Source organism: Panulirus ornatus, chromosome 69 (genome assembly GCF_036320965.1).
Source record: "Panulirus ornatus isolate Po-2019 chromosome 69, ASM3632096v1, whole genome shotgun sequence".
NCBI classification, from domain to species: Eukaryota; Metazoa; Arthropoda; class Malacostraca; order Decapoda; family Palinuridae; genus Panulirus; species Panulirus ornatus.
Window position 1 is genome coordinate 16,748,077 of NC_092292.1, and position 26,608 is coordinate 16,774,684.

The following is a 26,608-nucleotide window of genomic DNA, read 5'->3' on the forward strand; positions in this document are numbered from 1 at the left end:
AGAGGGAAAAAAAAAGGGAGAAGAGGGGAATATGTAAAACAGGAGGAAATTTAGGAAGAAAGAGAAAGTGGTTAGTGAGATAAGCTTCATTCAGAAAGCTAACAGCACCCCAGATATCAGACAGCCTCCCAGCCACAGACAAACCTCCCACAGGAAATAGTCTCCCAGGTGACAGAGAGCCCCCCATGTAATAGACTCTCTCCCAGACACCCTCCTATATGACAGACAGCCTCCCATGTAAAAGGCACTCTCCCAGACACCCTTCTAGGTGACAGACAGCCTCCCATGTAACAGACACTCTCCCAGACACCCTTCCAGGTGACAGACAGCTTTCCATGTAACAGACACCCTTCTAGGTGACAGACAGCCTCCCAGACAGCACCCTCGCTTGGGAGGAGATGAACACTTCCTCAAAGTCAAGCAGGTTCCGCACCCTGGCTCTGTCCCCGTCACAACAAAATAGATTCGCTTGCCCTTCCATCCGTTCCGCTGGGATCAAAGACACCCCCCCCCCCCCCCTCCCATCACACTTTCCCACTCACCTTTCCCATTACCGCCCTTGCCACACCACTCCATCCTCACCTGACACTCCCCCTTCTCCCAACCACCTTTACCCCCATGATGAACCCAAAATCACCCCTTACTGAGCCTTACCTTTTCTCCCCATCGGTCCCTATATAAACTCGCCAGCGTAGCCACCAATACCAAGCGATCACCCAATACCTCCAGCACTAGGTATCAGCCAGCCAGCCAGCCAGTCGAGGTACCTTTCCCTCTAAACACACATACACCCATATGTCACCCGCTCCCTTACGACCAGACACACTCCTCCTCCCCTTCTGACCATTTGGACCCCATTTACTCAATCCCTCTCGTCCTCCTCCTCCTCCTGCTTACGCGTCACTAACTCTTTAGTAGTTGTTTATGTCCCCATCTCCCTCCCACGACCTCCTCCCAGCCAAGCTTTCAAACACGTCTCACCAGCTGGTCGCAGGCTGGCGGTGGCTTTGTCCCCTTCCATCGACTCCCTCTCTAAATCTCCCTACCTTGGGTACACTTATCGCCACCTCTGTTCACTTTACTCTTTCCTCGCATTTTCGTCTCTTTACCTCCTCTCTTCATCTCTGTAGCCATACTGGCTTTCCTCTAACTCCTCTTCTACTTCATTTCTTTCTACCTTTTTCTTCATTATTTTTGTCTTCCATTCCCCCCTTTTCCCCATCCACTTGCACCCTTTATCCTACCGTCCCTCTAGTTCTCTCCACATCCTTCTCTTTCTCTCTCCCTCGCCCCCACTCCCTCCCTCAGCCTCCACCACGCCTGCCACGCCCCTCTCCAGTTCCAGCCTCCGCATTCCATGACCTTTGAACTTCAGGTTTCCCATTCTGAGTAGTCTGGCACACTAATGCCCCTGGCTGCGTGACCTCCCCCGAAGACTCCTCCCCACCTTCAGCACCACCCTCATTTCGCCCTTATTGGTAAAATCCTGGGGGAGCCATTCAGCTCCCCATCAGTTATTATAACAGAGACCCAAACATATAATATGTGTATGTCTAGCGCTTCCTTAAGCAACTCGTAGGTCGCCGGATTTACAGCTTCGACTCACGTTTTCAAATGTTTCGTCGTCGGTGTAAATGAAACAGCATTTGAACCTCTCACTTTCTAAATGTTTCAACGGTAATCATGTCCCTAAATAATTCCGAAGCCAAACCTGTACTAAATCTATTTCGAAATATGATTAGTAAAAGCTGTTAAGAGGGTAAAACTTTACTGACTATATTTCGAAATATAGAATCATTCTTAAAAGCTAAGGCGGAAGAAATCAACAACGTTCGTTTCCTCACTAATTTCGCAAACGAATCACAGGCCTTTGTTTACACTGGATACAGATTTTCCTTCACTATTTCAACTGGAAGTTCCTCGTATTACGTCGTAACTCGTCGTTCTACGTCGCAGTTCGTCGTTTTACGTCGAAGGTCCTCATTCTACGTCGAAGTTCGTCGCTTTACGTTGAAGTTCCTCGTACCACGTCGCAGTTCGTCGTTTTACGTCGAAGTCAAAAGTGGGAAGACTTTCAACAAGGTTCTGGAGAGTATTTCTGGTCGAGGTTCCTGGCTGAAGGTCCTGGTTCTAAGGACTCCTTCTTGATGTACAGGTTAAAGGTTCTTGTGAAAGAGTTCCGGACCATAGAGTGATGAGGCTTTGGGGTTCTTCTCGACAGATTTAGTCCATGACTCAAGCGGCTGCTTCTGGCTTCGAGTTCTAGCTAAGGGGTCTGGCTAAGGGTTACGTATAACGTTTATTGAAAAAAAAGAGTACAATTCTGGGCTATGGCTGAGGTCTAATGATCCTCCAAACATAGGGTCCAAGATATGGCAATGATGCTTTTTGAAGCAAGCGAAAGTTTGATCCACAACTGCACCCAACAGTTCTCTGTATCAAAGCTACCCTACAGTCCGAAAGCCTTCCCCCAACAGTGTTCCAAAGATCATCCAGAGTTCAGGGAGTAATCTTCCAGATATGAGAGGCTCTATCCAGACCTCTGGAACGTCTCATAATTCATCCTACAAGCTTAACTCCAGACTCCCAGTGGCTCTCCTGAGACTCCTCCAGATAGCAGAGGCTCTTCTACTGATCCCAGAGAATTTCCAGAGGTCCTGAAGGCCTCGCTGGATGATGATTATCACATCTGGATCCAAAATAAAAACCTCCTGTGGGCCCTGGTGGAGCCGGTGTTTCCTCCATAGCAAAGGAAAAGGAACTACTTTCTGTTCATTTATTCTCTGTGTCTTTGGGAGACAATCCGGCTGAACGCAATGCTTCTGTAATGACTGTTGTCATTAACATGGGTGCCTTCAGGCGAGGACCTGGATTTGGTATAGTTAACTGTTACGTCCTGTGTCTGTGTTTGTTAGGGTATTATGATCCACTGAAAAGCTATATTACATATCTAAAACTGTGCGCATTTCATGATCGTTGGCTCCATTATCTCATCTGTCAGAGGCCTTCACCAAGTTTGAGCAGATGACACCAGCTTCCTTTTTATCTCCCAAGGTCGTCCGTGATCCCATCAGCCTGGTGAAGCAGCTGTGAGAGACAGCAACACCCAGCTCTAGTGATCATGTTCTCTCTCTCTCTCTCTCTCTCTCTCTCTCTCTCTCTCTCTCTCTCTCTCTCTCTCTCTCTCCAGTCCCATCTTGTTCTGGAAGGAAGGATGAAGACACTGTCCAAAATGGTTGACGTTCAGGTTAAACTCCCTGAATATCCCGTCCAGTGGTATGAATTACGAGGGTCGAACACTTTACTACCTGAGCTAACCTATGCCTTTATTACCCTATGTTATATTCATGAGAAGCGACGCTACACGGTGGGCCGATCTTGGATCCTAATGGCTTAAGGTCCCTCTTCCTCATTCCCCAAACGTTTCCTCCAGACAGACTTTCCTATTGACCTTGGCGATTCGAAGAACCCACAGCTCTTCCTCTTGACCAGAGAGATTCCTAGAACTCAAGGGGGTTCTCTTTCCTAGATGCCAGAGGTTCATTCCTGGACTCCATAGCCTTCCCCTAGACTGGTGGACGTCTCCCTCATTGCCAAGACTCCTTCCACCTCAAGACTCCAACTAAATCATGAATCCCCTGAAAAGACTTTACCATCCAGGACCCTCCCATGCCTCAACCCACGGCTCCGTAGCCAAAGACTACATGAATCAAGACTTTCCCCTCTAAAGAATTAGGAAAGACTCAAATGAATATCCCTAAACTCCAAAAACTATTGGCTAAAGCCTCCGTCACTTAAAGACGCCACATATTCATGCTTCCTTCACCCAAACCAGAGTAGATAGACTCCCTAAAAAAAAAAAAAAAAATTGCTCCCAAACTCTCTCCCTGAATGAGCCTACATGCAAGCCTCCCTGCAGAAGACTTCTTGCCTAAGACTCCCTTCCTAAGACCCCTGACAACTAGCCACCGACCACGATAACAATAGGAGGAGCTGCTAGTATATCTAGAGGGCCCCCTGCTCGGTTCTGGGCTTGTGGGGGAAGGAGGGGGAGGCGAGGAGGCATCGCTTAGCCTGAGTATTGACATTATCGGAAAAGAAATGAAAGGTTTTCGTTTCCTTTCCCTCCTGTATCGGCTCTGCTGCTGCTGCTGGTGAGGACGGTGTTGCAGTATCGGCTGGTGGTGAGATCGGTGTTGCAGTATCGGCAGGTGTGGGGGTGGCCAAGGAGCATTACTTTCCCCATACCGATAGATTACCGATAATTTTTTTTGCCTACGTTTTTCCATAGGGTGTGCCTTTGTAGGGCGCTAGATTTGTGGTCTGGTAGCGTAGCCCTGATTCCAGCAAGCCCTCGACCATGTTCCAGTAAACTCATGGCCATGTTCCAGCAAGCTCTCGGCCATGTTCCAGCAAGCCTACGCCCATGTCCTGCCACGTCCATGTTCCAGTAAGCCCTTGACCATATTCCAACGAGCCTACGCCCATGCCCTGCCACGTCCATACACTTCTTTAACACATATATGTTTTCAGAAGACGTTCCATTCATAGTCCTGACTTCAACCACCTCGTTCGCCATAAATACGCCCACAAGACCCTCCCGCCCACACCCGCCCATGCGGCTGAGTCTCACTCACGCCCTAACTCGCCGGCAAATCCTTCAGGTTCGCCCACATTGCTGGGTCACATCATCCCCCCCCGACATGATGGTGGCTCATCGCCGCTAATAACGAACGCAGACCGGGATCCACTGGGTCATAAGTCATCCCTTTGATCCTGAGCAGACGTTCTGCCCACACACACACACACACACACACACACACACACACACACACACACACGACCTGGTCGCCCTGAGACAGACCCAAGCCGTCATGAGGCGTGTTGCCCTTGATTTTCACCTGAGGTGGTCGGTTCCTTTAAGCTCTGACCTTCGACCTCCCGTCGAGGTCATTCAAGGCCAGAACAGGGGCAACAACATCTAAGGTTTATCCTTCGTTTTTTTCAATCATAATAATAATAATGATAATAATAATAATAATAATAATAATAATGATAATAATAATAATAACAATAATAATAAATAATAATAAAATAATAATTAGAATAATAATAACAATAATAATAATAATAATAATAATAATATATAGCGCCATGATTATAATCTTTTTTTAGAAGCTGATGTTGTTTACGAAGGGAATTAAAGAAAGAGTATACGAATATTCTCTGAAACGACCAGGGAACATCACACCGGAACAAATGTATTTTTCAACAGTATATATTCATACTTAAGTCTGCATCTCTCGACAGTAGCCGCTCAGAATACATTGCTGTATGAGACAAAATTACACGAAATACAGTCTACTCTTATTCCCTTAAAGAAACAGGTAATTACAGCTGTTTAAAGATGATAATCTCTCGTGTCATCGAAGTCAAGATACCTTGTTAAGTAAATCAGAAAAAGATCCGATGAAATATACATCGGCTGTTGGCTTGAGACCTTGAGACAAATACGAGTTTATATAATATTCATAAAAAAAAATAGACATTACGAAACATCCTGGAGAATCAACTCACTGTCAGTATTCACGTAACACTGAAACGCTTGACGATAAAATATCATGGAAGATCTAAAGTGGAAAAAAAAAAATATCATGGAAGATCTAAAGTGGAAAAAAAAAATATCATGGAAGATCTAAAGTGGAAAAAAAAAAATATCATGGAAGATCTAAAGTGGAAAAAAAAATATCATGGAAGATCTAAAGTGGAAAAAAAAATAACCATTTCTGCGACATCTTTGAAAGTCTTTGAATCACTTCTCAAGACACATCCAGAATTTGTTTCAACGCGCTATGGGAAATCAAATGTCCCCCTTCTTTACCTCTCCAGGATCCGTAATGAGGAAACTTCTAACAAGGTTTTTTTCCCTCCCTCCCCCTTTTCGGCAGCTGACATTATCATCTGACAAACTGCATCTCCACATCTCAAAGTATTAAGAGAGGACATGGATACGACTGGGTGGAACCAGAGGGGAAATATGTAGAGATAATCGACAAAAAACTTACTGGACATATATCATAATATCTGGGAACTGGAGGAACTATTTCAATGCCTAGCATGGATTTATTTACACACCATCGATACAACAGTCTCTGTGTATCTTTCATAAATATTCTTTGATAATCATAGCTCAGCTGAAGACCATGAATAAGCCAGCAGACTACCCGGGAACGAGAGGCCTTTGACCTGGCTACATGGATATTGATCTTAAAGTCACACACAAGGTAACCCATAGGATGGAGATCACCTCGAGGCGCCCTCTGGGGGAGGGGAAGACGATGGCGCAGACGGAGATGCTGAAGGCAATGGAGGGATCCATATGATCTTTAGGCTTCGGGATGGTTAAGGGATGTTGGTGATGGTGGCGAGAGGTGGTGATGGTGGTAATGGGTCCTGCGTTGAGGATCTGATGGTGATGGTGGTGATCAAAGGGGTGGCGATGGTGGTGGTAGGAGGAGTAGTGATGGCGATGGTGGTGGTAGTTCCTGTGTTGGAGACCTGACGATGGTGGTCGATGGTGGTGACACAAGACTATGCCAGCATCAGGTACCATTAGTGGTCGATCCGTGAGGTCAAACATTAGGATACTGAAGTGCCACTTGCGATAAAAACCTCCCCCACTGCAATCACCTCCAACTACCTGGGTACATAACCATCGCTTAAACGTACGACAGAAGGACATCAAACTTAAAATCGAATACTCACGAAGAAGATGAAGTTGAAGAAACATAACAGGTACTTGGCGAACGCCGTGCCACAGTCGAGCGCCATCTTGCTGTGGAGGGAGAAGAAAGATAAATTGATACACAGATCATATGTCTCCCAACCACAGCAGCTGTAGCTGGTGGGTACATTGTCATCAACATTAAAGAAAAAATAAACACTCTTTTATTCTCTATTGTGAGAGACGGGAAGAGAGACTGGTGAGGTAATTGGCAGACACAGGCTGACAGATATATGATATAAAGAAGGGTAATCTTAAAGAAAATGAAGAAACGCTCTGTCATCCAGTCAGCTAATCAGCAAGCCAGTCAGTCAGCCAGGGAGCTAATCACCTAGCCAATCAGTCAGTCATTCGGCTAATCAGCCAGTCAACCAGCCAGCCAGCCAATCATCCAGCCAACAAGCCAACCACCTCGTTCACTCCCCTAATCCTTCCCAAACTAACTAGGTCGTTGGTAAATCCCTTCTATCCTCCCCACCTCCATTCCTCCCCACTCCCTCTCACCCCATACAGGCACCAGCTCCCACTAGGCCAGTTTACAATTATGATCCCCAAATAACACTAAAGTTAAATTGCCTCGTTGAAAATGTATAACCATACCCTCCCCTCCCCCACCTCTCTCTCTCTCTCTCTCTCTCTCTCTCTCTCTCTCTCTCTCTCTCTCTCTCTCTCTCTCTCTCTCAAGTTTCGTAACTTTCCCTTCTCCCTAGACCTCTTCCGTGCCTCTCCTCCCTTATCCTCTCCTCATTTTCTCCCCCCTATTTGCCTCATATTTCTGGACTGTACCAACAAATGAGGAACAGGAGGGGAAAAAAATGAGGAAATCCGAAGAGAGAGAGAGAGAGAGAGAGAGAGAGAGAGAGAGAGAGAGAGAGAGAGAGAGAGAGAGAGAGAGAGCATATGGGTCCTCAGCTTACTTCACCTGAATCCACCTAACATCACCTGACCTCACCTGACATCACGTAACACCACCTGACTTCACCTGGCATCACCTAACACCACCTGATCTCACCTGACATCACCTAACACCACCTGACTTCACCTGGCATCACCTAACACCACCTGACATCCCCTGGCATCACCTTACATCACCTCGCATCACCTAACATCACCTGACTTCACCTGGCATTACTTATCATTACCTGACTTCACCTGACATTAGGCGACCTACCACTGGAAATTGCACCACCTACTTGCTCTATCGTCAGAAGTAATGGCTTCGCCTCTCGTCCATTATCGAGGAGAAAAAAAAAATAGAAATTATCCTCACTATAGCTTGATAATCACATCAGTGTATTTGATGGCAACACTGTCCAATATACTCTTGAAAGGGATGGTGTATCATTATCGTATATTGAAAAATCTGACGATTTATTCTCGAAAAATGCAAAAAGAAAAACTCAGGGGGAAATAGTGACATAAGTGTCTAATGTATCTTTAGTTATCCATGTCATGTACAGACAATGTTTACATTTCATCAAAGAAAATGAAAATGAAAATCTCTCGTTTTCTTAAGTTAGCAGCGTTAACAGGGCTTCGTCAATAAAACTACAAAATAAACAAGAACAAATATGTGTACTATATAATCTTATTGCTTTCTTATGTTTACTCCCTTCAGTACGACGGTACGACCCTCAAGCACGACGGTACGACTCTTGAGAACGACAGCACGACCCTCGAGCAGGAGTGTACGAAGGGTTCATTGAAGCTTCGACCAAAACCGTATCGGAACTTTTGCTGTCCGCCAAAACTGTGGCAAAATCTAAATTTAGAATTCGGGTATTTTCAGTAACACTGTACAAAAATACCTTTAATTCGTATACTGCAAATACAACTGTAACGAATTTAAAGTAGAATTTAAGTATTTTCAGGAATACAGCGCACCAAAAGCCTTTAATTCGTATGATGAAACAAAAACATTCCCGGAGAAAAAGTCCGAGTTCGCTTTTGATCGAAGCTGTACCGAAGCTTCTGACTATGCCTATCGAGATAGAGGGTTCGGTACAGCTTCGATCAGGACCGAGACCCCGCACTTCGAGCCTTCAATCCGCCAGTGTGTGTGTGTGTGTGTGTGTGTGTGTGTGTCCTCCAGCATCACGTTATATCCACCTTTCGCGACAATCTATTTTCTTTTAGCAATTAAGACAGACCATTGCGTCCCAGGAGCTCTCCGAGCGTCGAAAAATCTCCAAAAGCACACCTGGAACGCCTTCTATGAACCCAACGAACGACCCTGAGAGAAAGAACACTATTGCGCTGTTTGGGGGTGGGGGGCTCAGTCTGTTGTGAGTGGATGTATCAGTCGAGGGAGGTGAGGGTGAGGGGGCGGGGGGAAACACATGAGGAACTCTCGCACCATAACGCGGAATGAGGGGGAAAAAAAGAGGTAAATGAGGCCGTTTGTAGGAGAGAGAGAGAATGACAGGAGAGAATGAGGCAAAAGGAAGAGTATGAGAGACAGCGAAAGGAAGGAGGAGGCAAGAGCTTCGGTAAGAGATGATATAATACACACGAGAAGAACAGAGAAACAGAAGACGATCGGAAAGAACACAGAAAGATGACAATAAACAACGTGTCTCACATCTAATACAAAATGACGAAAAAGAAGGAGAAAAAAAAAATGACGGAAAACATCAACAAACAAGGCAGCCTAGTCCAAAGCCGATCCAAGTCTTTAAAGTCTACGTGAAAAACAAAAAAGAAGTTGGAACTTTTCCCAGAGCTACTTCAACACGAACTCAAGCAACGAGAAAGTTAAGCCAAGCCTCCGATGCGTAATATGTAGACGAGAGTGACGCCAGCTTGTCCTGATGGTTTAAGTACTTGCACACACGTCCCCCACCTCCCTCCACCCTGACAGAGCTCTGGGACTCTGCTGTGAACAGAGCCATACAGCCGAGAGCAAGAACCCAGCCGTGAGTCAATCAGGTATAAACACATACGTAAAGCACACACAACCACGTACAAAAGGCAACTTTTCTGTATAATGTCGAGATACAGAATGGAGGTGAGTGTTGATGGGAGCAATGAAGAGGACTGGAAGAGTAGGAGGAGAAGAGAGTAAAGTAAGTCACATCCCGAATTTTACCTTCCATGATGCCCTCATGAAGGCAGTGAGTAATGATGGGAAACCACGACCCAATTTCCAATGTTGTATGTCCACTCTAAGGACCTGATATTAGGGGTGTTTCCCAGCCCTACGGAATATAATTTCCAAGACGGAGGAAAATTCTGAAGAAATGAAGAAGAAGAAGAAGAAGAAGAAGAGGAGGAGGAGGAGAAAAAAGAAAACTTATTTCTAGATGAGAAGACGAGAGTTCAATTTCCATCAACACCGACAAAAAAGTGAATATAATAACCTTTAATGAAGCCTCCAATCTTCTCCAATTTCTTCTTCCAAAATGAACCTTTCCAGGTTTCCTCCTCCCCTCCTCTCTCCCCGTGGACTGGAATTTCTCTCTCGCGGTAATAGCCACCACAAATTCCCTCCCAAGTTAAGACCTTGAAATACCATGAAATACTTTTCATTTACCCTTACAGCTTTGGGGTATTTGCAAAGATTTACAGCTCGTGTAAAACAAGAAATTTCCTTCGGGATTCCAAAGTACCCATAACGGGTCTATAAATGTCTCCTCCCGGTGAGTATATGGGTTTACAGGTAAACTCCTGAGCCTGAGAGTACTTGTATACCCCTGTGTCTGTGTGAGCGTACTTGTACACCTCTACATGTAAACCCCTACGTCTGTGTGAGAGTACTTGTGCACCCCTGTGTATGTGTGAGTTCCTATGTACACCACCAGCATGTGTGTGTGAGTTTACATGTATACCTCTGCATCTGTGTAAGAGAATATGTAAACCTTGTGTCTGTGTAAATACAAGAAAATCTGTCATGGATTCAGGAAGTATAAAATAATAGGAAAATAAAAAGACAGACAGAATATGAAGAGACACAGACAGTGCAAAGATAACATAATGGGGGAAAAGAAAGAAAAGAGAAAGGATAAACAAGAAAATTAAGGAAAAATAACATGTAACATCTGAAAACAAGAGAAAAACGATAAAGGAAGCACTTAATTTACATGAAGTGATAAGACACGTATCTATAGAAACCGGATGTCGGGTCTACAAGCTTAAACAATACAGTTAAGCGAATGAGCGGAGGCTCAGTGGGTGGGAGAGGCGGTAGGTGGAGGGCCAGTGGATAGTGGGGTGGGAACAGTAGGTGGAAGAGTTTATGGGTGGGTGGAGGGCCAGTGGTTAGTTGGGTGGGGACATTGGGTGGGAATATCGGAGAATTGGTCGAGAGGGTCATGGCTTTTGTGAGTGGGTCGTGGAATGGGTGAGAGGGTCATACATTGGATGGGATAGCCAGAGAGCGAGTTGGGGTGCTAGAGGGTATGAGGGAGGGCTGAAGAGTGGGTGTGGATGCCAGAGAACAGTTAGGGGTACCAGCGAGTGAGGGGTAGGAGTGTCAGAGAGTGAGGGTAAAGGGGTGCCAGAGAGAGAGAGAGAGAGGAGTGGGTGAAGGACTACAGGAGAAGGAGGGAGCGAGTCGGTTGGTTAACTGGGTTATATGGGGTTGTTGTCGCGGATCACAACCTCATCAAAAACTTTCCAACACTCAACAACAGGTGAGCTACTGTTCTCTCTTTTTCCTTTGTTGCTTGAACACCATTACATCCATTGAAATAACTCGGGAAATAAAATTAATCTCGTTTAAGAATCCCGGATTTCTATCTCAAGCCTTCAATATCCAGTATTCTACTTTCAGTGAGATATCTATACGTTATATACTTGCAGGCTCCTAAATTCACCTTTCGTCCTCCGCCTCAGGTTTACAGGACCCCCAACTCTCTCACAACGTCTCACGTGAGACTTCTGCATGAGCCATATTCGTGTTGGAGAGATGTATGTGGTTTTAGAAATGCCCTCAACACCTGAAGGTGTTTTAAAGATTTTTAGACTGGTGGATGTTGGTTGATGATGACCGTCTTCAAGGCCCTGGTATGGGACAGGTCTGAAAGAGCAAGCGAACCAGCTCACCAACATGAGACATCCCTATCCACGTCGACAAAGAGTTACAGTCTCAAACCCTTATTGTGTCACGCCAAAACTATCCCTTCCAACACCAGCTTTAAACCGTAGGGAATACTTTTAATTCCCACCCTTTGGATAAAAAAATAATCTTCATTTAGAATAAATCTCCTTTATCAACCCATCTCCACCTGGCGCGGCAGGATTTACCCAACAGATGCCACTTTGCATTTCAAATCTCCAGTTTCTAAAACATCCTCGAAGTCTTCACCCTGAAATCCCAACCATTCCCACTGGACAAACGATCGGACGTTCCACGAAAGGATTCGTGCCGACGACCGAGGCTTTTGGCAGTCTTGTGTGAATGGTGGCGATGGTGTGGGGCTGTGAGACCTGAAGACACCAACCATTACAGACCTTCAAAGCAAGAATGGGGGAGAGAGAGAGAGGGAAGGGTGAGGCAGAGAAGGGGGAGAGAGAGAGAGAGAGAGAGAGGGAAGGATGAGGCAGGGGAGGGAGAGAGAGGGGGAAGGGTGAGGCAGAGGAGGGAGAGAGAGGGAAGGGTGAGAGAGGAGGGTGTGTGAGAGAGAGGGAAGGGTGAGGGAGGAGGGTGTGAGAGAGAGGGAAGGCTGAGGCAGAGGAGGGTGTGAGAGAGAGGGATAGGGAGGGAGGCGGTGCAATGTGTGTGGGAGGGAATGACTCTATATTGCCTGGTGAATACACGAATAGAGACAAGTGAATGAAGAGATGGGAGCGTTCTGAGAGAGACAGGACGAAAAGGCCGAGTAGATAAATGACAGATTGTTTGGATGAGAGTGTGACTGTGTTCACGTAACTTCGGGGGTGAATCAAACTCGAGAAAATGAGTCACTGAATCAAGGAATAACTGAGACATGAGATGTTGTTATGTGTAACTACCCATTTGTACTGAACGAGGAGGGAGATTTACACTCGTGGGGCCCCCCATCTCTCGTACTCCTATGTAAATAAGAACAGCAGTATTTGGAATGATCACAAGATGAATAAATACCGACGAACTACATGTAATTCGTGGACTTGAACCTGATGCAACGAACCAACGGCCAAGTAGAAAAATTACTCTATCATTCTATATCAAATTCACCCCTGTTGCTCCTTCACAAGCTGTGCTATTATCACCTTAATACCTAGACTACTGTAGGGACAAACACCGGACGCCCTGGCGATCCAGAGGGAGTCCTATATCCTTCTTGTAGGGTCACAACAGGCGTGAGGAGGAATGAGATGTGAGGGATTATCATAGTGGGTGATGTCGCGTATGGCTCAGAATATTGACCAGTCTAGGACGCTACGCGGTGTGTGTGTGTGTGTGTGTGTGTGTGTGTGTGTGTGTGTGTGTGTGTGTTTACTATCTATTAGTACTATATGTGTTTTACGAGGAAAGTGATTTTTCAATCGTTGCTCCTAACCTTGTATATATGTACCATGTCTTTGCCCCTATGTATGTATGCACGCACATATCCCAGCCAAAGTCAGGTACCCATTTATCGACCAAATCTCATGGGGAAGAGAAACACCTAGGTTGGGTGTAGGCCGACTGCCACGCCCAGGATTCGAACATATGCAGGTCCGACCCCAGGCTGCCCCATGCTGATCGTGGTCAGGGACGTTAACCACCTCACCACGGAGACCCGTGTGTGTGTGTGTGTGTGTGTGTGTGTGTGTGTGTGTGTGTGTGTGTGTGTGTGTGTGTGTGGTTGTAAATGATAATAAGACTGTCCTCCATACTGACCGTACATTGAAATCCCATCCTAAACCAGGTCGCCACCTCGCGTCGATTACCCTGTCATTCCACACACCCGGACAAGTCTGTACTTTCTCCTTCCCTTCTCTGTCCCACAGACAAACACACCCGCATCACTTACATAACAAGCCCGCCCCCCTCTCCCCGCTCTCCCTCCCACACACACGAACACACACTGTTGAACACCCTCTCTCTCTCTCTCTCTCTCTCTCTCTCTCTCTCTCTCTCTCTCTCTCTCTCTCTCTCTCTCTCTCTCTCTCAACATACATACCACCCCTCCTCCATTTTCCTCCCCCCCCCCACGACAAACGACTCCAATCTTGTTAAAAGCAAGACCCAACCAGTCAACTCCTGACGACCCTCGTCTGGAACCTGGAGCATACGAGCCATTTTATCGTCCCCACAACAACGTGTCAAACTTCATTTTGCAAAGGTGGAAGAGACGCTCTTCCCTCCCCCCACCCGACTCTGCCGCGTTTCCGATGTGCATCATCGAATCGGCTGGTGTGTGTTGCGCCTGTGTGTGTGTGTGACGGATACCCACCCGACGGAGATGTCAGACAGACCCACCGACCGACGTTGGAGGAACGCACCGCTGTAGCCATTGTCGTGAGAGGTATACTAACAACGGTGCGTACTGCGCTAAGCTCCAGAGAGTTTACCTGGAGACTACCTTAAGTGTTTTTCGGAGTAAACTCGGACTTTACGGGCAGTCTACATCAGTCCTCTTTCGTTCGAAGTCAACCCGAATTTTAAGAGTTGAGTTTACTTCAGCATTCTCCTCTCGTGGTAGGTAATCCAAGACTCTGCCTAAGGACTACATTAGTATTCTTGTCCGGTTATAGACGCAAAGGACCTTTAGAATTCTCACGACCTTTTATCCTGTAAACTTTTTAGATTCTCGCTGGCCAAACCCCTCTTTTCTCGCTGGCCAAATCCCCTCTTTTCTCGCCGTCCAAATCCCTCTTTTCTCCCTGGCCAAACCCCTCTTTTCTCGCTGGCCAAACCCCTCTTTTCTCGCTGGCCAAACCCCTCTTTTCTCGCTGGCCAAACCCCTCTTTTCTCCCTGGCCAAACCCCTCTTTTCTCCCTGGCCAAACCCCTCTTTTCTCCCTGGCCAAACCCCTCTTTTCTCCCTGGCCAAACCCCTCTTTTCTCCCTGGCCAAACCCCTCTTTTCTCGCTGGCCAAACCCCCTCTTTTCTCGCAGGCCAAACCCCTCTTTTCTCGCAGGCCAAACCCCTCTTTTCTCGCTGGCCAAACCACGTGAAACACGGATATAAGTAAACTCACTGGAAAGGCAAATACAGGAGCCCCAAACTTTCGACTGTATCTAAAGCCATTTTCAAGGATACAGAGTCAATATATTGACTCTGTATCCTTGCAAATGGCCTGAAATACATTCGAAGGCTTGCAGCTTCTGTGTTTATTTTTCCAGCGAGTTTACTTGTGTGTGTGTGTGTGTGTGTGTGTGTGTGTGTGTGTGTGTGTGTGTGTGTGTGTGTGTGTGTGTGTGTGCGTGGTGTGTGCGTGTGTGTGTGTCCTAGTGGCGTACATCCTAGGGTTGTCTCCGAAATAACCAACTAAATATACTCCTCAATTTTCTATTGATAAGAGTTAAAATGCCTTTGACTGCATTTATTTAGAAAGAATATTTGAAGGCGATACAAAACGCTACTGACTTACAGTGGCGAAATATTTATATATATAAAAAAAAATGGTGTATAACATTTTCATTGTTAGGTGGATTGAAGGTGGATTTGCTGTGTCATAACCAGACACGAATATTGTCGTTTGTTGATGGGCGAGTGTCACGTAGAACTATCCAAGAACCCGCTGACTGAAGCTGTTGAGGTGAGATTGCATACTGTTTTCTAGGCGATGATCGTACTTAACGTTAAAGACCACCTTGCTATTTCTTTACTCTATAGGCTGCTCTTATAGCCATATCGCTCTGTATTGATCCGTCGACTCAGAATATTCTGCCACAGTTCAACCTTCGTTTCTACCAGACCAGACAGTCTTCCTTACGTGCCACAGTTCAACCTTCATTTCTACCAGACCAGACAGTCTTCCAAACGTGTCACAGTTCAACCTTCGTTTCTACCAGACCAGACAGTCTTCCTAACGTAAACCTCTCCGTCACAGACTCGTCCTACGTGTAAAAACTCAGTAAAATGACTGTGACCCAAATGTATCAACTCCGGAAAAATGTAGACACATAAAGAAAAAAAAATATCGAAGCCACAATTCGCCCTTGATGTACACTTTCAGCCACAGTAGAAGCTAAGACGCCATCGTCACACACCTAAAATAATTCCCCAGTGTAGCTACAATTTTTTTTCTTCTTTTTGTGAAGAATTTCTTTTAAGAAAATTAAAAATGATTTTAAGAGTGATACTTCAAGGTACAGTTGTCACCAAGCACACCAAACAGAGAGAGAAAGTCAGTTTTCCTCATGATATGTTCTGTTTAGTGTTTACAGAACATATCTAAAGAGAGTGGAAAGGATAATGCTACATACGTCATGTGTGGACTAAGGCATTCAAGATACAAACAGGAACAGATTCTAACACCCCTGTAATCTTCAGAATGTCCTTCACTATGTCCTCAGATACATGTCAGTGGAGGTTATGTTGTTTCATCTATGCCTGGGATATTTAAGAAACTAATAAGTGCACGAAATATTCTAAAATAAAATGAAGAAAACGCTTAGGTATTAAAGCAGTTTAACGTAAGCAAGCGAGAGAGAAAAAAAAAGACATCGAAAAGAGAGAAAAAGACGCTGTCTCTAGCCTCAGTGTGGGACTGAGAGCTGCTATTGTTGCTCCCCTGATCAGCCAGGCTGTTAGAGGCTGCCGCTCACTGGCCTAAGTACCCTCAACAACCTGGTTGATCAGTGAGGAATGAATCTACATTTACGTGAGTAGTGATTCGAGCTAAAGGAAATAAAGGGGATCGATTGAATCTCACATCCCTTCCCGTCTACTGCGACGGTGGTACTGGTAATTTACAACATCTACGGACTTTTATACTTCAGTTTTTCATATGAGTATATCCGGGTGCACGACGGTACGACCCAAGAGCACCACGGTACGACCCTTGAGTACGACGGTACGACCAATGAGCACGCCGGGAGACAGACCCTAAACCACAAGAGTACAACCATGGGCCATGATGGTGAGGCCCTTGAGCACACGGACGATTCGACCCTGGAGTTCCATGATACGACCCTTGAGCACGATGACAACCATGACGATGGCCTGACCTTTGACCTGACCCTTGCGAGTGACCCTGGCACCAACCAGCCCTTTAACACTAACATCATCGATTTCTTGGCACCACAGACTCCCTGGCACCAACGACCCCCTTGGCACCGGAGTCAGTCCCACACCCACGCAGTTCCTCTCCCATATCTACGGGCTCTCTCTCTCTCTAACCCTCCCTAACAGGCCTTCTCCCAACCCCTAGAATGTCTCTCCCACTCCCACAGTGCCTTTTCCACCCCTTACAGTCCCTCTCCAGCTCCCACAGTGCCTCTTCCACTCCCACAGTCCCTCTCCAGCTCTCACAGTGCCTCTTCCACTCCCACAGTCCCTCTCAAGCTCTCACAGTGCCTCTTCCACTCCCACAGTCCCTCTCCAGCTCCCACAGTGCCTTTTCCACATACCACCCTCCTCTTCTACAACCCCTGTAGGTCTAACACGGCTAAAGTAGAGGATCAAACGACTGGGCTATTCATTTACCTCCTGCAGGAGGCGGTGGTGGGGGACAGCAACAGCAGCAGCAGGGGGAAGGCTATGTCTGTAAAGAGACGTTAGATAGGGCTCGAGGTTGCGTTCAGGGTTGATTGGAACACTCATGGGGTCGCTGCCTGGCTGCTAAAGGGGAGAGGAAGTAGACGAGTGCTACAAAGAGCGAGGGAAAACGGGTGTGGAGGAAACGAGTGGAAGTAATGGGGGAACCCCTTCTGGCTCTTCGAGTCTGGAGATGGACGTGGTGACCCAACTTTACCTGGCTTGACCTGACCTTTCCTTGTGTATCCTAGACACCAAAGAGAAATATAGTGTCAGGCCTTACAGCAACAAAATACCTATATATTTCTGAAGCTTCGTAGAAGAAAATTCATAAGAGATCTTATTAGTAAAACAAAAAGTTGAAAAATGTCAAACGCACTGTAAACAAGAGAGTCGACCATAGCAGACCATTGGGTCCTGACGAGGATGTTTGTCATAGCATGAGGAATCACGAACACAGAGCTGGCGTGGAGAGATGCCAAAGAACACATTAACTGCCGAACATCCCTTACGGATCTCAGACATAGGCCGGGAGGACCATCCTGACTCTTCCTCGAGCCATTGGTCTCCTTATCTTGTAGCTCGACGTACGTTTGACGATGGTCGTTCTCACTGTGAACCAAGTGTTGCTGTTGTGGTGTGTGTGTGTGTGTGTGTGTGTGTGTGTGTGTGTGTGTGTGTGTGTGTGTGTGTGCAACACACACGGCTGTGGACAGTGATGTGTGTAATGGTTTTAGGTCTGATGATGGTACCGTGTTGGTCTTCAACTGAGTTTTATGGCCTGTAAGCGCTACGTCTGACTCACTGAGCACGACGGCAGAACCCTTGACTAAGATGGTACCATCCTGAGCACGACGGTATAACCGCTCGAACACCATGGCAGTGGACACATGAGCACGAGGGTATAACCGCTTGAACACCATGGCACGACACATGAGTACGACGGTACAACCTCTTGAACACCATGGCACGACACATGAGTACGACGGTACAACCTCTTGAACACCATGGCACGACACATGAGTACGACGGTACAACCTCTTGAACACCATGGCAGGACACATGAGTACGACGGTACAACCTCTTGAACACCATGGCAGTGGACACATGAGCACGAGGGTATAGCCCTTAGATCTGATAGTTTGGTCTTCGTCCCAACACTTCAAGGTCAGGCCAAAGGCTAAGCCATGATACTCAAGGGTCGTACCCGTCGTTCGAGGGGGCCATATGGTCGTGCTCAAGGGGTCGTGTTGGGGGTGCTCAAGGATCGTACCGTCGTGCACAAGTTGCTAACGATCATCATATGCTTAAACTACGACCTAAGCATGTGTCATCTCCACGTCTCAACGCACGGAGAACTCCTTAAGTTACAAATCACTGTTTAGCCTTAAAGACACTGTAAGCAGTGAAGAGAATCCTTCCTCTGAGTAATTCTATGTATACGTACAGTGAAATAGATCATAAACCAGATCGGGGTCTATGCATTTTTAAGCGATCTCTCTGTTATGGAGGTCACTCCCCGACCTTCAAGGCCAAGCGATGAAAATAGAATTCTAGTTGGTCAAAAGTAGAGAGAGAGAGAGAGAGAGAGAGAGAGAGAGAGAGAGAGAGAGAGAGAGAGAGAGAGAGAGAGAGAGAGAAAAGGTCTTTTGTTTAGAAAAAAAAATGTTAATGATATACACAGCTGCAGGTCTGGGGGAGCAGAGGAGGTAATAACATTCTCTGGGATTACTATGGTGCCGAGGGGTGACGTGGGCGTCTGTGTGTGTGTGAGAGAGAGAGAGACACGAGTACTAGAAGGACCTTGAGAGAGAGAGAGAGAGAGAGAGAGAGAGAGAGAGAGAGAGAGAGAGAGAGAGAGAGAGAGAGAGAGAGAGAGGTCCTTTTAAAGACCTCATCAGAATGCATCGCCGTTTTCGGCATGGCCAGCGGGACGGACCTTGGCACGGATTCTCTGCTTCCGACAGTGGGTGAGTTCGAGGAAGAGCCTCTACAAAGAAAATGGTGTTCTTTTTTCTCCCTCCCTTTCCTCACTAAGACCTGGGTGGATTCTGGGGAGAATTTTGGCCTCTCTTGTCGGGGGATTTGGGTGGGTCCTTCCGCTGGATGTGTCTTGGGTGGGGAAGTGGGGAGGGAGAAAGGGGGTCCTCTGAGGTGAGTTTTCTGCCTCCTGCTGTGGTGATGTTCGAGTCCTGTGGTGAACTTAATGGCCCCTGGATAACTCCAATGGCGGGACCAAGTCCTACGAGGAGGACCCTTGGTGTAAACAGCACACGGTCCAGCAGCGTTAAGCACCCAGCCTGTAAGGATGTCACACGAGTGTGTGTGTGTGAGTAAAAGTTTAAGGGACTTTTACGTCCTCTCTCTCTCTCTCTCTCTCTCTCTCTCTCTCTCTCTCTATATATATATATATATATATATATATATATATCTATCTATCTATCTATCTCTCTCTCTCTCCCCTGGAAGTGGGAGCCTCCCTTGCCAGAGAGGTTCAGAGTTGGTCTACAAGCACGAGATGTGTCTGTGGAAGGTCCCCGGAGCACACACACACACACACACACACACACACACACACACACACTGCCAGGCCGTGGGATCGAACCCACGTCTCGAGGAATACGACTGCAGAGAAAACAGCAATCCCTACCAACCACCATGCCACCACGGACGCCCTCTCTCATCAGGAAACATTATCTTTTCTTTGGGTCCAAGTTGTTAATCCCAGCTGAGGTGAAATGATTTTCCTGCTTACACAATGAGAGAGAGAGAGAGAGAGAGAGAGAGAGAGAGAGAGAGAGAGAGAGAGAGAGAGAGAGAGAGAGAGAGAGAGAGAGAGAGAGGAAGAAATTACTCCAGCCTTTCCAGTGGGCAGATAGAAGGACACCAGGGCGTGCCTTCCCTCCCCTTCTGGTGACAGGAGGAAGAGGAGGAGGAGGAGGAGGAGGAGGAGGAGGGGAAAGACGAATGGAAAAGATCATGGAAAAGATTTTAGACCTAAATAAAACACATTGGGACAGACGGGAGCATAAACCTCACAGGCTGACAAGTGGCAGCTCCTGCCACGAGAGAGAGAGAGAGAGAGAGAGAGAGAGAGAGAGAGAGAGAGAGAGAGAGAGAGAGAGAGAGAGAGGAAGGGACCGGCGGCCCGGCAAAGAGAGGCTGGCTCTGTGTACGCTCGACTTAACAACAGAGCCTGTGGACCTTAAGCTACGCGTACCGTCGCTGCACTGTGCACTGACCCTACGCAGCGATGCGTACCGTCGCTGCAGGCACTACTGACGCTACGCAGCGATACGTACCGTGTCGGCGCACCTTCGTTGTACTGTTGTAGTGCACCGCTGCTCTCAATGGCCTTAAGAGGTTGTCACGGTGCTGGTAGCAGAAATACATCTCACGATGGAGATCACTCACCCAACCCAGTGGAACTTAGCCTGACTTAAGTAAGTCTGGGGAAGTGTGTGTGTGTGTGTGGTGTGTGTGTGTGTGTGTGTGTGTGTGTGTGTGTGTGTGTGTGTGTGTGTGTGTGTCCCCCCCAACCCAGTTCCCCAGTACTGGTATAAATTTCGTAAATTTTGAGTCTTTTGTGTGGCGTGGGGGGAGGCCGAGTGGCCATTTTCCCTTCTACCATCACCCCTATTGTTCGCTGCCTTTGAGTGTGTTCTTCACAGGAGGGCAACAACACCCACTGGCTGTCGTGGTTACTGTGCTACATCAACTCGATGGCTTCACTGGTGTTGGTTGTGATGGTTGTGGATCGTATCATTATCATTATTATCATACCTATCATCACCATCATTGTTATTATTACTATCATCATTGTCATTGTTATCATCATTATTATAATTATCATTATCATTGTTATCATCATCATAATTATCATTATTGCTATCATTATCATCATTATTATTATTACGACTATCATTACGGTTATCATCATTATCATTATTGCTATTATTATCATTATTATCCAAACTTACTTCTATCATTTTAGCACTCATCTATCCATCTATCTATCTAAATATCTATCTGACCTTTTCCTCCATTCCCATGTACACAAGATGATACGGGGGACATAACTGTACATTTCAAAGGACTTCGTTGTGCATAACTTGGGTTCCTTACGCAAGCCCCACAAGATACCAAAGGACAGAGCTGTTCAGTTCCAAATAAATGCAGGCTCGTGTATGAATGTACGTAAGCATGCATGTATATACGTATGTATGAATATTTCGCATGTATATACGTATGTATGAATATTTCGCATCTCTCCCTATTCTTATCCTCTTATTTCCTTCGCTGGCCTCGGTCATGCATTTATCAGAAATGCCCCACATATTGGACCCGAGCGGCAGTATGAATAATACATCAGTACACCAAGTGAGGTACTGTATAATTATACACTCACTTGTATTCTTGCCATGTTGAGATAAACTCAACTGTACGTTAAGTTCATCCAATGGAATAGGTTATACATCATACATCCGTATCATACCGGCATTTGCATTCATCATTCACTTTCGGTAAAACATGGCTCAGACATTCTAATTTCACTGCTGTATGCAAGGCAGCTGAAATAGCGAGGCAATTCCTTACCTAAGAATATACGAAACGTTCGTGGCATATTACTGTGCAGAGGACCACATTCCGATCAAACATTTATGGAAGACTCGCAACACTCCAGCATAAATATTGTGGATGTAACACACTTAAATTTCCTTCCTCCATCTTGCTGGAATGGAGGTTCAGGCGACTCGCCTTCGAAACCCTGGCGAGGAGACCTTCCCTGCGACAGACGGGGAATGGGCCATAAAGGGGTAACCAACCTCAGCGTTCAGTAGTGTGGGTGTTCAATAGTGTGGGCGTTCAACGGTGTGGGCGTTCAATAATGCGTAGACTCAAAACTGTGAGGGGTTTCATAAGCAAGGGGTCCACCAGTGTGGAAGTTCAGTAGTGAGGGGGTTCAGTGATGGAGGGCGTCAAGCCACGGGCTGGAAGAACAGACTGACTTTAAGTTCTGGGTGTTCTACGGACGAGCGCTACTTCCCCTCACAGCCGCCAGTGAAAGGCCTGCTCCCTGCTAGTAAAACGTGTGCTCTCTGCCAATCAAAAATTTGATCACTGACAGGAAAAGACCACCTCCTCGCCAGTAAAAGGCCTAATCCCCATCAGGAAAAGACCTGTTCCCTCTCAGTAAAAGTGAACAGGTCAGCAAAAGGCCTGCTCCCTAAAAAAAAAAGAGGGCCTGTTACCCTTTGCAAAGGTCCTACTCCAAGCCTGTTCAAGGCCTGTTCCCTAGCAGCAAAAAAGGCTTGCTCCCCACCAGTAAGAGGCCTACCCCCTGTTAGCAAATGGCCTGCACCCCACCAGTAAAAGGCCTGCTCTATGCCGGTAAAAGGCCTCCTCCCTACCGGATAGCGGTCAGCGGCATACGACCCCCAGACAGTAACTGCGCTCATCCACTGAGGACAGAAGCCTTCAAGATGGACGCTGACCATAGCGGACCCAGACGTTGTATAAAGGGAGAAAAGCGACCCCCTTCCCCTTGGCTAGGACTGGCTCTTACGATCCTCCTGTCTCCCGCTGGTATATCCTACAGGAATGGCCGGCGTTAACAGTAAACATCCTGGTGCAATATCAAGAGAACTGCCCTGGGGAACAGGTTATAAGATTTTTTTTTTTTTATGATCAACTACGGTCAAGAGTGAAGGGCTAAGACTAGCACATCTCCAGAGGGACCCCAATACTTTTCACAGGATGATACACGTTGGACCAAAATGGCCGAGTGTGTAACAGTCAAAAGATCTCCAGTTACGAAGTCACATTCACTTGGTGAAAGATGAGTCCCACACAGTCGTCTTGTCCAGAGATGAACAGGCAGAAACCACAGGCGAAGGACGGTCATTCACAAGACACCACAGTCATTCACAAGAGACCACACAGTCATTCACAAGAGACCACACAGTCATTCATAAGAGTGTCCAATTATTCACAACAAACCACAGTGATTCACATTAGACACATGAGACGTTCATAGAAGAGACCACAGTCACTCATAATCGACCTCGGCCATTTACGGAAGGGACCACCAGTCATTCACAGAGACCACACAGTCATTCATGGGAACCTCATGCCTTCCATAGAGATCACAGTCATTCATGGGAACCTCTTGCCTTCCATAGAGATCACAGTCATTCAAAAGATATCTCGGTCATTCAGAGAAAACTCCCAGTCATTCATAAAGGCCACAGTCATTCACATGGGCATCTTGGTCATTCTTACCACTCGCACATGACGACGATCCGTACGTGAGGATTATCATGGATGAAGTCATTCGTCCACAGGTGGATGATGTAGTCATTCATCCAGAGGTGGATGAATGCAGTCATTCGTCCAGATCTTCATTTCTCAAGATCCTTAAGACACAGTTCCTGGGCCACTGCAGCCACCTCCCGAGAGTAATGATTATATGAGACTTAATGTTGGGGTGAGTGAGTGGGTTCGGAGTGATTACGTGGTTAAATGCTTTCACGAATGCAACATTACGTATGACAAGAGGAACTAGTGGACAAGGAGTACCTTGCCCAAACACCCGACTAAGACGACGACTTATCAGACGAACACGACAAACAGATGGAGGTGGCGAAATTCGGGGAAGGAAATCGAGGCATATTGGCGATCGAGGCTTGAATACTACTGCCAGAGAGGAACACTGGTCTAGGATGTACAGTCCAACAGTTATCAAGATTTGTGAAACATTTTGGGTCTATAAACTCCAACACTCACAGAGTTTACGTCCAAGTCAAACACAAGTTGGCCTAAACCGTAGATAACAAGGCCTAACAAGATGAGACAGTCTTTAACGAGCGTCAGTCAAGCTGAAAGTAATGAGACATTTCACGGAATATGGCGCAATGTCTCGTGAGAAACGCACCAAGCGAGAAACAAACTGCGTTTCTCAGACACTGTCAGGCTTTACGTGTAAATACGATATGGAATGAGATGTCTTACAAAGACCGACTTGATAACACTGAAGCCATACAATGCTATTAGTCTAATACTGATGACCAGGCTTATCTACCAAGGCGCAGTAGGAGGCTTCAAGAGGCCAAGCCAGAGGAGTTAGCGGGAGGAGGCGCGGGGCTTTCGAAGGCCAGCATCGCATGGCTACGATGTGCACCTCTGAAAGGATGACGTGAGGCCTTCGGATCACGGAGGACCTGACTAGCGTACCGCAAGGTCTCCTCGTATCCTGGAGGACCTGTGTGTGTGTGACAGATCTGAAGGGCATCTGGTGGACGCATTCGCTTATGATAAAACAACTGGAGACACTGCATAGATCTGACGACCTTTCAGTGTACACCTGGCGACCTATACGTCCACACACACACCTGACCAGAAAAAAATATCAAAGATTTACTTGCCTGATCTTCTACGAGAGGAAACCATTTCTGAAATGTTTGCAAAGTTCTCTCTTACGATCGAAGTAGAATCCTTTGTTCCTAATGTTACCTTCTCAAGTCTGAGAGGTTGGCCAGGTCCCTGTGTTTCAGACTCCTTCGAGTGCGACGTCGGCCTACGGCGCTTCAAGGTTACCATCGAGGCATTTCTGACAGAATTTCGGTCACGTCTCCAGTGATAAACGACAGTGAGGGGATACGATCGAGCCAGGTAGCCAGAGAGAGAGAGAGAGAGAGAGAGAGGGAGGGAGAGAGAGAGAGAGAGAGAGAGAGAGAGAGAGAGAGAGAGAGAGAGAGAGAGAGAGAGAGAGAGAGAGAGAGAGAGAGAGAGAGAGAGAGAGATTCGAACGGCATCCATTCCTTAACTTCGCCTCACTAGCTAACGGGAGAATTCAACTGAGTTCACTTTACTAAAGAAACTATGATAAACAATTCTTACAATCAGTGGATAGAAAATGGAGGGGAGGAAAAAAAATATATAGTCTCCAGATAATTAAAGATATATTACGGTTCTGTTCAGTTAATGGAAAAATAATTTGAAATAAAAAAATGACGTAAAGAAACAGAAGTCGTACGAGACACATGAATAACATCAATGCGGTTGTAAAAGAAAGATAACTTGTCTTCCTCCACCTGGACACATGACACTGGGAAAAAAAGTGGATTAACGCAGACCTCCAGGGAATAAATGTGGGCAAGAAGGAGGGCGTGCCTTGAGCCTGGAGGACCTGCCTCCGTGATATAAATGACCAGTAAACCTGGCGAAACAATGCAGTTAAGACACCCGGCACCTGAGTCTCCCCTCCTTAATAACCACAATTCAAACGCCTGGGAGGAAAAAAAAAGACAAAAAAGGGAGAGAGAGAGAGAGAGAGAGAGAGAGAGAGAGAGAGAGAGAGAGAGAGAGAGAGAGAGAGAGATTTACCGACTCATTATATCGAATCGAGTTTTCTTACTGCTCTCATGGCTTCACAAACATCTCGTGCCGTTACAAAGAACGACAAACTGTAATATGCACCAGTTAAGGTAAGTCCCTTTAAAAGACTTCAGAATCCTGATGCAACTCGCCTGCAATCGTATGCGTCATCATACTCGAATACAGGCGAGCAGAGGAGATAATGGACTCATTACTCCACTTTACTGCTTGTTAATAGTCCATAAGGCTCGGCTGTGTTTTACGAGAAAGGTCTTTTTTCGAGAGTCGTGTGACGCGGCACCGGGCCGGGGCGCTCTCGTGTGTGTGTGTGTGTGTGTGTGTGTGTGTGTAGCACTGGAGCCACACAGCCATGGGCCGGGACTCTTGTTTGTGTAGCACTGGAACCACACATCCAAGGGCTGGGGTTCTCGCCTGTGCCAGCGAACGACTCGCTCTCGTCCGTGCCAGCGAACGACTCGCTCTTACCTGTGCCAGCGAACGACTCACATGAACCCAGGACCCCAGGGCCATATCTCCAGACCTCCTGTATTGCTAGCTTGCCTCACGCTATATTTTACTGCCGTTATTTTCAACAGCAGTGAGCTCGCTCACTCTGGGAACCCCAGAGTGGGTAAGACATAAACTTAGAGGGTCGGGGTTCGCATATATGATCCTGCGGCTGAGAAAGGGGGTGGATTCGAAGGAGGCTTAACGTTATGGATGAAGGTGCTCTCAGCTCACTAGCCAACTGAGGTCTCCTCGCTATTGCTGCCCCTGTCCATGTTTATGTTTGATGAACGTCTGTGGGCAAGTCTATGGGCGGCCGAGTGTGCTTG

At 46.7% G+C, this 26,608-nt stretch overlaps 1 protein-coding gene across 4 annotated transcripts in view; it reads right to left on the reverse strand.

The window, feature by feature from the left end:
• LOC139747641 (tetraspanin-1-like) overlaps positions 1 to 26,608 on the reverse strand; it is a 245,716-nt gene that overhangs the window by 72,704 nt on the left and 146,404 nt on the right. For all 4 annotated transcript variants that reach the window (XM_071660147.1, XM_071660150.1, XM_071660148.1 and 1 more), the window contains one exon: positions 6,766 to 6,835. In XM_071660147.1, coding sequence (XP_071516248.1) covers positions 6,766 to 6,831 — 66 coding nt within the window. In that variant the 5' untranslated portion in view covers positions 6,832 to 6,835. The remainder of the gene's footprint in view (positions 1 to 6,765; positions 6,836 to 26,608) is intronic.